The following is a 12,754-nucleotide window of genomic DNA, read 5'->3' as shown; positions in this document are numbered from 1 at the left end:
CTCAGTATTCAGTCTACAGGCCCCTAGAAAACAGTGGTGGGAGCCCCAAAAACCAGGCACTCATCTGCCCAGCATCTCCATAGCACTCGGAGGGAGCCTGGCCCCCCCAACCCCCAACGGGGTCCCTGGGTTTTCAGCTCTGGGCCGTTCATGTTGGTAGGACCTGACACCATGTCTCTGGCTTCTCTCACCAGGCAGGGTGGCTGCACAGTCCAGTCAGACATGTAGAGTTCGGGCCTCTGCTGGCTGCAGGGAGTCCCCCCGTGTGGACAGACCACACTGTTCCTCCGACACCTATGCAGGGGCACAAGGGTCATCTCTGGACCCGGCTGCTGTGCACCCTGGTGTGCAACGAATTGTCTGCACCCTGCGTTCAGTTCTTGGGGGGAAGACAAATAGGCTGGAGGTTGGGGCAAGAGCTCAGAGTAGTTATATATTCTTTGTTTGGGGTAACCGACTCACCCCCGCCCAGCAACTGCTCCATGTTACAGTCATGGACGAGGGGTCCCCAGACTCTCAGAAATACCCACCTCACCTCCGGCCTCATCCTAGCAGGTTGGCAAATGCAGCCGCAGGCCCAGGCAGCAGACCCCCACATGCTCAGCATGGGGCAGCTCTGCCCACCCACTGTTCATTTCCTTACCCGTCGTCCTCCGCAAGGGCGCCCCGCCCACTCCCTGAAGTCCGGATCACAGACCAGCTGCCCTCCGGCCACTGACCCCCTTGCGTTCTGCCCCCAGCTTCCCGCACGCCACCAGCCAGACCCTGCTGGCCAAGTTCAAGCAGCAGCACGAAGACAACAAGTACTTCCTGGGCACGCCCGTCCTGCAGCCCGCCTTCATCATCCAGCACTTCGCCGGCCGCGTCAAGTACCACGTCAAGGTGGGGCCCGGGGCGGGGCGGGGGCTTGTGCTGGGCGATTGGAGACTGTCCATCGGAAGAAAGACCCCGTGATCCAAAAGTCCTGCCGTGCACAGCTCTGCTCTGATGGCCAGGGGCCCGCCCCGCACCAGGCCTGCGGATCCAGTGTCCAGGCATGACCATCTGAGCCCTGGTGGCACAGTGCTTGCGGTCAGTTGCCGGTTCGGAACCACCTGTGGCTCTGTGGAGGAAAGAGCTGACAGCCTGGGAAGCCCCTGCAGGGCGGTGCTTCTCTGCCCTGTGGGGTCATGGTGAGCGGGGTCGCCAGCTCAGTAGGTTGAGTGCAGTCCCCAAGTGGCTCGGTCAGCGAACTTGCCCGCTTGCTAGGCGAAGAGTTGGAGTCCCCCCACAAGAGCCCCGGAAGAAAGGCCTGGCCACCTGCTCCCCAGAACTTGGCCCCTGAAAAGCTGTGGCGCTCAGTCCTACTCTGATGTACATACCTGGGGTCCAAGTCCACAGCAGCAGTTTTGGGGGGGGGCATTTTGTTGTTGTTGTTTGTTCCCCATGTTAGATGCTGGACAAGCTTCCAGAGCGCTGACCCTGCACCACCCCCTCGTGTGACTGTCAGAGGCCCGTGTGGCCCTGCCCACAGCCACCCCATCTCCTCCTCCCCCACCAGGACTTCCGGGAGAAGAACATGGACTACATGCGGCCAGACATCGTGGCGCTGCTGCGGGGCAGCGACAGCTCCTACGTGCGGGAGCTCATTGGCATGGACCCTGTGGCCGTGTTCCGCTGGGCAGTGCTGAGGGCCGCTGTGCGTGCCATGGCTGTGCTGCGGGAGGCTGGGCGGCTGCGCGCCGAGAGGGCCGAGAAGGCCGAGAAGGCTGCAGGTGAGTGATGGGGAGCCCAGCTCCAGGGAGAGTTGTCAGCTGGTGCCGGGCAGCGGCCCCACATACTTTGGACCAAAACACCACCAGAGCCTGGGCCTTCCCTACGATCAGGGTCCCTGGGGTCCGTAGAAAGCTCACGAGCCAATTTTCTGGAGTCAGTCGCCAGGCCTTTGTTCCCAGGCTGACCTGGAAGCCCCACTGAAGCCTGCCTGCCCAGCATCACTGCCGCACACAACCGCTCTCTACCCACCCTCTCCCCGTCCCTGCCAACCCAGAGTCCACGTTGTCTGGGCGGCTTGCCTGCTCTGGGCCTCTCACATCCCTGCAGCCAGTGTGGGCCTCCGGGTTTGGCTCCTCGCGTGTGTCCGTTGTCAAGGCCCACCCCCACCGCATGCCCGTGCATGTGTGTTCCGCTTCATGGCTGCACAATGCTCCATTGCGCAGGTGGGCACTGGGTTGTGCCTTGCCTCGGGCAACTGGTTTTGACCTTTGGTTTTCCCTGACAACACAAGGCAGTTTGAACGGTTCTCGATCTGCCACACACTCCTGAAAGTCTCCTTGCTTTTAACGAGCACTCTGCTGTACTTCTTCCGAGACAAATTTGCCTTTTGAGCAGTCCGCGGGTCTTTAAATATGCCTCGCCAGCCCCACAGTTCAAATGTGTCAATTCCCCGGTCTTTATTCGGTGTCCCACCTTCGCATGCACAGGAGGCCATGGAAAGCATCGGGGCTTGGGTCAGGCACACCTTAGTCCTCAAAGTAACATCCTAGCTTTTCCAAACCCTATGGGACCGTTTCACTCAGCACCCAGGGACCCACCAGGAGCCGGTGTCCACTCAGTGGCAGCTGGTGAAGGCTCACAGTCCCCTCAGCAGAGACCAGGTCACTAGGCTCCAGGCAACTGGCCCTACTGTGTCCACTCTGTCCCCAGCAGGCACAGGCAGCACCAGCGTCCGGAACACCCCAGGAGAAACCCCGAGAACGGCCAGCACCCCATCAGAAAAGCTGTACCGGTGAGCAGACGTCCACTCTAAGCCTCGCAGAGGCACCCTGGGTGGCACGCAGGGTTAAGCGCTCAGCTGCCAGCCAAAAGCAGGGCTGCGGTCCAATTCTGCAGACCCCAGAGCAGCTCACCCACACCCCCTGAGGTTGCCTGAGTCGGCAAGGCTCTGCAGCGCCAACAACCGTTTCCCCGACGGAAGCCTCCACCCCTCAGGTTCCCACGCAGATGTGGCCTATCATTTCAGACAAAAGTTACTCAGCGCCCGCCTGGCCGCGAGAAACGTTCATACTCTCGCCCCTGATGCAGCATGAAGTGCAGGTGTCTGCGCTTGCAGGCCCCCCTAGACGGTTCCAAGGAGCCCTGGAGGCGACTGGCTGTGCTTTGTTGGGCTGCTAACCCCAAGGTCAGCACTAGGAGACCCCCAGCCACTCCTCCGGAGCAAGACTGTGAGACCCACAGTTAGGGTCTCAGAAACTCACCGGGGCAGTTTCTGCCCTGCCCTGTAGGGGTCACTGTGTCTGCCTCGACGCCACAGTTTTGTTTTTGGGTCTGGGTCGTTTCCAGCACCCTGCCCTTAGGTCAGTGGTTCTCAACCTTCCTCAAGCCACGACCCTTTCATACAGTTCCCAACCATAACATTATTTTCGCTGCTACTCATCGCTGTCACTTTGCTACTGTTAAGAATCAGGCAACCCCTGTGAAAGGGTTGTTTGCCCCCCAATGGTGTCGTGACTCACAGGTTGAGAACCGCTGCCCTAGGGGGACGTGTGGCCCACGCCTCTAGACAGACAGCAACTCCTAACATGGCTCCACCCAAAGCCCACCTTCCACACCAAGGCATGCTCCCCACCCCAGGTGACAGGTGGCCTTTGACCCGAGCCCACCTCCACACAGCCCACCAGGGAGGCATGCTCACCATTGGTTGGGGTGCTCTTTCCCACGGCCCTGGGGGCTGCCATGAGGATATCAAGGGGCTGAGAAGCTTGACTGGAGGCTTGACTCCCCCCGCCCTCAGTAAGAAGTCCCTGGGCAGCACAAACTGTTTGCACTCAACTACTAAAGGTTGAGAGTTCAAATCCACCCAGCAGTGCCTTGGAAGAAAGGCCTGGCAATCTGCGTCCACTAAGATTGCAGCTACCATTTGGACGATTCCGCCCTGTGGCTTGCAGGGGTGCCGTAGGTCAGAACCCTTCCAGTGGACCTGGCTTTAGCAGTGACTGAGGGTCCCCATGTACCCGAGGACATACTGGTGCCTGGGGATAAGTGACCAGGACACGTGAGATAGGACGTGCAGTGAAGTGAGGGCACACTGGACAGATGTCCACGTGGTGAAGCCCAGGGAGAGAGGCTGCCCACATCCCTGCAGAGCTGGACAGGCTGAGTTGGAGTTGGGCAAGGAGGGCAGGCAGGGTCAGCCAGCCACGGGAAGGTCAGAGCGAAGGCCCTAGGGCCGGCCTCGTGCCCTTCTCAAGACCCCCAAAACCCCACAGTCAAGCGCACCTCGAGATTCCTGTATTTCGTTGCGTGTTTTGGATCCCTTGGCCGTAATAATACTTGGCCAGGTGCCACGGGGTAAGTGGCCGGGACTCCTGCTCTGAAAGCGCACAGGAGGCCATTGTCCTGCTTTTAATGGGTGTGTTACCTCCCAGTTGGCTTTTTCACCCCAAAACAGCCACACACACACACACACACTCTGGCTTGTGGCGGTTGGGTTGGCGGGTTTCTTCCCCCCAGCGGGGCCTCTGCCCCACCCCCACCCTCAGGGTTAGTGCATCCATTTGATACAGCTTCTCCCTTTCAGCGGCTCATTGCTAGATTTCTCATTTGACGGCTCTGAGGAGTTCGATATTAATGCTTTTGAAGACATCATTGCTTTCTATGAAAGCAAGAAGTAAGTGTGCTCCGGCCTCCGAGCCCGAGCCCAGGGAGGCACAGGAGGGCCTTCAGGGCAAGGAAGAGCAGAATGGGCAGCAGCGGGGCACACATGCTGGCCAGATTTGGCCCTGGAGGGAGCGGGGTTAATGGCAGTGACACCGAGCAGCTCCGGGCACGGAGGAGACGTCCACTCACAGGCGCAAAGCATGATGCCTCTCTTGTCTTTGCTCTGTGCCTCCCTGGAGAAGGAGGGCCAGGAGGTAAGTGTGGCCCCGGGCCGGGCACGCCATCTGGATCACGCCGCCTGGTGCATGGAACACGGACGGGAGTGGGGACCGCGCTCACTCGGGTCCTTCCCCCCGCCGCCTTGAGCTCAAACATGCACGTGAAACAGTCCTGACACCCTGGGGTCCTTCCAGAAAAGTCCTGCCAAGACCTTCCCGGTCCCTGTGTTCTAGCAACTCCCTTGGAAAGCATCCGATTTTACTCTCTGAGCGCCCACCAGGCACTGGGGTGGTCAGCTCTGGCCAGCAGCAGTGGTTGGACACAATGAAGCTCATCAGATAGATTTGTTTCAAACAGGCTCTATTCCCCCGCCCCTGCCTGCCGCAGCACTGCCGCCCTCCACCTCCGGGTCATCCCCTGGTGCGGGGCCACCCTGTGTGCTGGGTGTTGAGCAGCCTCTCAGTAGCACCCCTTCCCCCATGTCCTCCAGGTGTGACAGCCACAAATGTCCCCAGACCGAGCCAGCGTCCGCTAGGGGCACAATGGCTGTAGCTGAGAAGCACCCTGTTAAACTCTGGCCTGGGTGTTCAAAATTATCTTCCTCCCAAGCTCCCAGACATAACCACACGGGGTGACTGGGAGCAGCCTCTGTGGTTCCCAGCAGACCCTCCGTCTCCCCTCTGAGGTGCCCGGCTACACAGCCGTCTCTGCTGGCAGCCCCTCTCAGAGAGGGGAGCTGCCCCTAGCCGATGCCCCTCTAAGCCCAGGAGGAAGGCGCCAATCACTTGCATGTTTCAGCTCCGGCAGCCCGGGAAACGGCACGGGACCTGTGGTGATGGGCCTGCCGCTCTAACTCGGTCTTCTCTCTGTCACTGAACCCCCCCTCACCCCTCACCCCTCAGAGATTTGCATGACCAAATCATCAAGACCATCAAGGGGCTGCCCTGGCAGGGCGAGGACCCCCGGCGGCTGCTCCAGTCCCTCAGCCGGTTCCAGAAACCCAGGGCCTTCATCCCGTGAGTCCCTCCCAGAGCTGCAAGGCCACCACCCCTCCTCCCAAACACCCCGAAAGTGCAACAACTGCCCCCGCCACCCCTGGGGCTCCAGCCTGCCCGCCTCTGTGGCCAGCTCCCCTATGCGCGCCCTCTGGCTGCTAAACACTATACCCAGCGCTCGCATCTGCAAAGCAGCCCCCTGCTAACCCACTTCGTCACCAGCCGGGGTGCCTACCTGCCTGCGCTGCAGCCGAGTGCCTGCCACAAGCGTGTCCCCATGGCAGGCAAAGCGAATGAAGCCTGCTCCTCCCGCTGTCTGAGCCGGGCTTTCCCAGAGAAGCCAAACCATAGGGGGCTTCTATGTAGATGTGCAGAGAGAGTGGGGTCTACCCCATGGGCGTGGCCACACACTCTTGTGGGGTCTGGGAGAGTCCTGCAGGCCCGAGTCCCAAGACCCCAAGGTCAGAGGTCAAGTGACAGGATGAAAGTGGGGCTGAGAGAGAGAACAAGTTCCGATAGAATCAACCCATACCCTGAGGGAGCTCCCCTTTGCAGCTGATGGATGAGTTATCCCAGGCGAAATGGTCCCCTTATAAAACAGCAGCCACAGACTGAATGAGCCTCTTCACACCTCCTGGGCCTTTGTTAGCATCTGAGGAAGTCTGTCTGTAAGGAGGGAGGGGGTTTTACGTGTCTTGGAAAAGGAGAGGGCCAGCCAGAAGGAGGAAGGCCCTTCAGGTAAACTGACCCAGCGGCCCCATCGGGCCAACACACAGCAGGGAGTCGGGCAGTCGTGTGCTTTCGTACACGGGGTCTCTATGAGTCGGAACCGACCCAACAGCCACTTCGCAGGCCCCGGCTCCGTTTGCAGACAACAGTAGACTAGGACCCCAGGTTGGTCCTGGCGCCCTACTGCCAACTCGCCGAGGGGCGTGACCCGGAAATCGCCGAGGGCACTTTTGGCATGACCAGGTCAGGCCGCTCAACCGGAGGGCTCTCACGGTCATGGTCGGACCTGTAGGGGCCACTCTGGGCTCAGACCACCCAGGAGCCAACCTCGTCCCCACCAGGGAGCCAGTTTGAAAAGCGTGTGTTGCGGTGCCTTCCTCAGCCCCATGCAAGCTCCACTCTGAACAGAGCATCAGAAGTTCGAGCTCACCCAGAGGCAGCGCAGAGAAAGGCGTGGGCATCTACTTCCAGGCAGGGGGTTGGGGGGAGGAATCAACCTCAGCACCCCAGTTCTTGTGTGTTTGCCCCCTAAGGGGGTGAGAGGCGGCCTCACGCCCCAGGGCCTCTTTTGGAGTCTGCGCTGCTGCTTGGATCCCTCAGCCATTCTAACCCGAGCCCAGCTGCTCTTTCCTGAAATTGTCTGTGTACAGGGTTCAGTGGCATGTCTCAGCACATGGGTGAGGAGGGGGCAAAGGTACTGACTCTCACTCCCTCCCTCAGCCCCAGGACCAACTTTCGTCTCTCCCACCAGCATAAGTCTGAGAAGGACCCCTGGTTGAACCGCCAGGTCACCAAGGCAGCCCCAGCCCACCCCCACCACGCACAGCAGAATAAACGCCGCCCAGGTCCCCGCCCTCCCGGGCTGCTGTGGGTCAGACCCTGCCATCCAGGGGCTTTCGTGGCTGGTTTTCCGAAGGTCGCCAGGCCTTTCTTCCGAGTCCATCTTAGCCTGGAAGCTCCGCTGGCACCTTCTCCCCGCTGACGGCGTGGGCGGTGGCTGCCTGGAAACCGCGCCCCTTGGACGTCTTTCCAAAGGGTAGCAACGGAGTGGGGACACCCGCTGGGCAGACTCTGCTCAGGCTTGCAGTGTGTGTTTGCACGTGTGGCAACGTCACCTGCAGGTAGTACTCCCCAGCTCACGACGACGACAGGCTTCCGTCCACGCAAATGCCCGGCCCTCCGTTTGTCCTTTTTTTATTTTTACGTTTCCATCATCCTTGCCTTGAATTATCAGTGTCTTTATAAATCCGGTCCGTATTATCCTTTAGGGGTTGAAGACGTTACATGTTAACAGACAGATCCTAATACATACCTAAGAGGTACACCTGTCCGTTAAAAAAACGGACAAGGCTGGCATTTTGTCAGTTGCCATGGTGACATCCCTCCCACACCCCGTGCAAGGTTCCTGATTATCCCTGGGAGTGAAGGTGGTTTTTCTAGTTAGAACACGCTGGGAGATTTTTATGGATGGTCCTTTTGGGTGTCCTAATGCTACATGGGGTACATGTTACTGCCGCGTGTACCCACCCCCCAGATAAAGATGGCACGTGTGCGCTCTACCATGAATGCCAGGGACAAACAAGACATTTCCCATGCCAGCCTGTCTTCCACGTCTGCAGCTCCGTGCTGTACAAACCTTCACCCCTGTCTATCCCTGAGCGCACGGCCTCAGAATGCTCCCGTGGGCCCATCCCATCGACCCATGGCAGGGGTCCGTCAGCTCCCCTCTCACTATGGAGACCATCGACAGCTAGCCTAACAATTGGCTGTTGGAACCCATCCGTGGTGCTGCAGAAGAAAGGTCCGGTTCTCTTGTGTATGAGGATGAGCTTTTCCAGCCCATTGTTGGTCAGTGGGCCCCTCTTCCCCTGATACCTAAGTGACATGCGCACACACACACACACACAGAAGCAGAGGTCAGCCCCTGAGAGGAAGCCCACCCCAGTCGTTCCCGGGGTCCCCACGGGCTGGCAGTGGCGGCCTTGTTGCACTTCCTCTTCCTTCCGCTCTGTGCTCTCACCTGGTCTAACCCGCAGAGCGCGGCTTCTCTACTAACCCCACACCGCGCTGCCTTCCTCTCGTTCACGAAACCGTTTTTAATATTTCGACAGGAAAAGTAAAGGTATCAAACAAAAGCAGACCATTCCCAAGGTAAACACTCGCGGCTCCCCCAAAGACGAGCTCTCTCGCCCTTGCTCCTTGGGAGGGTGGAGGGTGGAGTGCCTGGCTGGAAGTGGTTTCCCAGAGAAGGACAGACAGACGGATTGGGCGGGTGGGGAAGTGCCTCTAACTTCCCGAGCTTCTTGGATACCTTCCCCCTCATAAGTCACCTCTCCACACCCACACCTCCTTTTTTTCCCCCCTTAAATGTTGAAATTACTCATGGACTGCCTTTGGGCTCTCGGCAGCAGATGCCGAGGAGGGTGCTTATGCACGATGTGGGTACTGGGGAGCTCTTGGAGCTGGGGCGTGGGGAGGATGGGGCAGGAGAGCATGCACCCCGCTGGCTGAGCCCCCTCCTCAGCCTGGTTCCATAGGGAGCCCTGGAGCATAAGCAGACCTCAGCTTTCCCAGCCCAGTGGCAAGGGGCTTGCAGTTAGACTCCCACGTGGACCCGTCATGAGCTACATGACAACAGGACACGGCCCCTCAATGAAGGGAGTCCTGCTAGGAAGGAGGAAAAATGGGTCCAGCCCCACAGCTAGGAGCGCTCCCCGGCTGCTTCTCCTTCTGGACACTTCAGGAAGTTTCTAGACGCACCAGGACAGTCTCTGTCTAGCCAGCTGCTGGGAGGGAGTAGAGGATCAGCTGGGCGGCCCGTGGGCAACACAGGGCTTAGCCCTTTCTGACTCACCAGGTTGAGCGTGCAGCTGAAGGGCTAGACCCAGTAGCCATGGGTCACCCACATGACCCCGGGAGGGAGGTGGCGACTGAGCCCAACAAGAGGTTGCAGCCAGCCACCCTGGACACTGCTGCTGAGGGCCAACCTCGGGATTGAGACCGTGAACCTTCGCGTCCTTGGGGGAGGGCCACGCCTGTTGGCGCTGTGCAGAGCAGGCCAGACCCCAGACCCTGCCCATTTGTCTTAGAACCTGTTGGACTCCAAGTCCCTGAAGCTCATCATCAGCATGACGCTGCACGACCGCACCACCAAGTCGCTCCTGCACCTGCACAAGAAGAAGAAGCCCCCCAGCATCAGTGCACAGTTCCAGGTGGGCAGCAGGGGTGGAGGGAAGGGGGCAGGGTAGCTCTTAGCCCTGCCCGGCTCTTGTGGCTCAGCGAAGCAGACTTCAACCCAGAAGACTTCCCCGGGATCTTGAACGTTGTTCTGGAACATTCTCTGTGCGCTGTAGGATGTTAAGCAGCATTCCTGGTCCCCACTCACTCAATGCCAATGCCACCTACTCCCCCAGTTGTGGCACCCCAAAAAGGTCCCCAGGTATCACCGGTGTCACTCGGGGGTTGCAGGGGTGGGATACAGGATTTCCCCCGTGTGAGAACCACTGTCCATGGGCCTTTTGGTCAGCACATTGTTCAGTGGATTCAAGACTGCATAGACCGCTTTCTTGACCTAATGATGTTCTCAGGTGCTGCACACCTTTAAATACACAGACTGAGTGGAGAGGGGGCAAGGCAGGAAATCATAGAGGCTGGAGGGTTCCCGGGAGGAATTTATTCTGGTGTGTGGTGTGAGGGAGGAATCACCTCCGTTGCTTCCGCCCCCACAGTGCAACAGCGTTTCCTCACCTCCGCACCTCGAACGTCTGGCTCCAGATCAGTCTCCGTGGTGGGGCCATCCTGTGTACTGTTGGCTGTTGAGCACTGTCCCTGGCCTCTGTCCGTGTGTGTTAGTCCGGGTGGACTAGAGAAACAGATTCATAGACACTCATGTGTATAAGAAAGAGCCTTATATGCAAGAGCAGTTGAATATTGAGAAAACATCCTAGTCCAGATCCAGTCCATAAGTCCGATATTAACCCATATGTCCGACAGCAACATATAAAGTCCTCTTAAGACTCATGAGAAACATGCAATGACACTGAATGCAGAAAGATCGCAGGCCAGTGGGTGGAAAGTCTTATGGATCCAGTGGCGTTGCAAGCATCTCAGCGCTGGCAGGGATCTCCACGAAGCTACTCCAGCTCCAGAGTTCTGGCTCCATCAGCCTCTCCCCATGTGTCTTCTCAACGGGGGTGCCTCGCAGGGAGTGAGGGGGGAGAGAGAGTCTCCTGCCTCCAAGGAGGAATTCAGGAGTTCCCAGAATCCTCAAGAGAAGACCATGCCCACACAGAGGCCTCATTGTCTATGACCTGATTGACAGGCTAGACTCCACCCCTTCCCACTTAATCCTTTCAAATTGACAAATGGTTATATAACTACCACACCATTAGATGCCAGAAACCCACACACAGATGCTGCCACAGCACACGCGTGTTCTCTCCACCCCCACGGCGACCATGGCAACCACAAGCACCTACAGTGACCTCCCAATGTCCTCTGGGCAATGAACAGAGGGCCACAGTCCTCGTAGCCAGCACATGGGTTAACCAAGCGCCCAGCTGCGTCATTGGTCACTTCCCACCTTTTCGCTGGCTTCCAGGAAGCAGGACAGGCTTAGCGGGAGACCACAGCTGCCAACCTCACCGTTGGTCTTTTCATTCCTTACTGTCTCCCATCTGAGTGCCATTCCCACCCGACCTGTTACGAGACCTTCGGGGCTTTGGGGGTCACTATAGACAGCAAAACATTCACCAATCCAGTGATTCCCACGCCTACCATTCAGTCACCTGGCTCGTTCTAGGAGTAACAGCCTGACTGCCCTCGATGGTCTCATCGAACCTTTTGGGTTGCTGTTGCCATTGGCTCTCCCAGAGAACTCTTCAAGGAAGCACAGGGCTCCGGCAGGGCAACTACTCGTCCGCTCTTGAGCTTCTCTGAATCCAGAAGCCTGGATGGGTTTGAGTTCCCCAGGGTGCACTTGGCCTCCCCCTGCCCTTCTGCATGTGGTTCTGGCAAGCAGCACATGGGAGGTGGCTCTTGGCTCTCGAGGGCGTCAAGGACCCCTTGGGGGCTCCCCAGCACGGTGCCACCTCTGACCGGAACCTGTGGCTTCAAGTGCTGTGGCCTAGGGCCTGCGTTGTGACCCGTATCCCCTGTGGCAAGTGGCGTGCTCCGGGCACTCTCGAAGCTCCCGGCCCAGCACAGAGCCTTCTCCGTCTCTCCCTAGACGTCCCTGAACAAGCTCCTCGAGGCGCTGGGGAAAGCAGAGCCCTTTTTCATCCGCTGTGTCCGCTCCAACGCGGAGAAGGTGAGTAGCCAGGCGCATCGGGCTTGTCACTGATCCAGTTCCTGGAGTGCCCCCCTCTGATGGCCCCAGGGTGGACAGGCACAGCCTTAATATCCCGTGTGTGTGGCTACGTTACAGCCACTTTGCAGGCAAGACCATGGGGGCGTCCAGTGGGGACAGGGTCCCGGGAGCTGCAGACGAGGCACTGGCTGGTTAGAGCCCAGGAGTGGGGAGCAGGCAGGATGTTGTCTGTGTGGAGGACCACAGACGAGCAAGGGGCAGTGTGGGGAGAGAATGGAGTGGAGGAAGCTGGAGACCCCCCTGCCTCCCCAGCAAAGATGACGATCAGACTGGGGTTCTGGGTGACAGACGGGTGACAATCAGGCTGGGTGGTCAGACTGAGGTTCCAGGTGACAGGCTGGGGTTTGGGGTGACGATCAGGCCGGGGTTTTGGGTGATGGTCAGACTGGGGCTCGGGTGACAGCACCCTGGGAAACTCGCTCGGGCGCCGGCCCCACCTGCCATTTCAGAAGGAGCTATGCTTCGACGAGGAGCTGGTGCTGCAGCAGCTGCGCTACACGGGCATGCTAGAGACGGTGCGCATCCGGAGGTCAGGCTACAGCGCCAAGTACACGTTCCAGGTACCGCACATGCCCGCACACATGTATGCTCACACGTGCAGGTGCACACTCAGGCAGGCACACAGACACACTAGGCACCGTCAGAACAAACCGCTGTCGTGCTCACGCCCTCCTGAGCCCATCATGGCGTGGACCCAGTGCGTGAGGGCCTTCCTCTTTTGCACGGCCGTGTGCTTGGCCGGGCAGGCGTCCCACACCAGAGACCACTTCGCTGGGCAGGCGTCCCACACCAGAGACCACTTGGC

General features: G+C 59.1%; 1 protein-coding gene across 1 annotated transcript in view; it reads left to right on the top strand.

Annotated features, from left to right (window-relative positions):
* MYO9B (myosin IXB) overlaps positions 1-12,754 on the top strand; it is a 76,758-nt gene that overhangs the window by 45,793 nt on the left and 18,211 nt on the right. The window contains exons 11-18 of the mRNA XM_045299258.1: positions 741-882; positions 1,541-1,754; positions 2,689-2,767; positions 5,760-5,873; positions 8,693-8,732; positions 9,671-9,793; positions 11,809-11,889; positions 12,399-12,509. Of these exons, the coding sequence (XP_045155193.1) occupies positions 741-882; positions 1,541-1,754; positions 2,689-2,767; positions 5,760-5,873; positions 8,693-8,732; positions 9,671-9,793; positions 11,809-11,889; positions 12,399-12,509 (904 nt within the window). The remainder of the gene's footprint in view (positions 1-740; positions 883-1,540; positions 1,755-2,688; positions 2,768-5,759; positions 5,874-8,692; positions 8,733-9,670; positions 9,794-11,808; positions 11,890-12,398; positions 12,510-12,754) is intronic.

This window comes from Echinops telfairi, unplaced genomic scaffold, assembly GCF_000313985.2.
Source record: "Echinops telfairi isolate 266 unplaced genomic scaffold, ASM31398v2 ScPeMD7_7457;HRSCAF=8495, whole genome shotgun sequence".
In the NCBI taxonomy this organism is placed as follows: Eukaryota; Metazoa; Chordata; class Mammalia; order Afrosoricida; family Tenrecidae; genus Echinops; species Echinops telfairi.
This window is presented reverse-complemented; position numbering and strand designations above follow the sequence as displayed.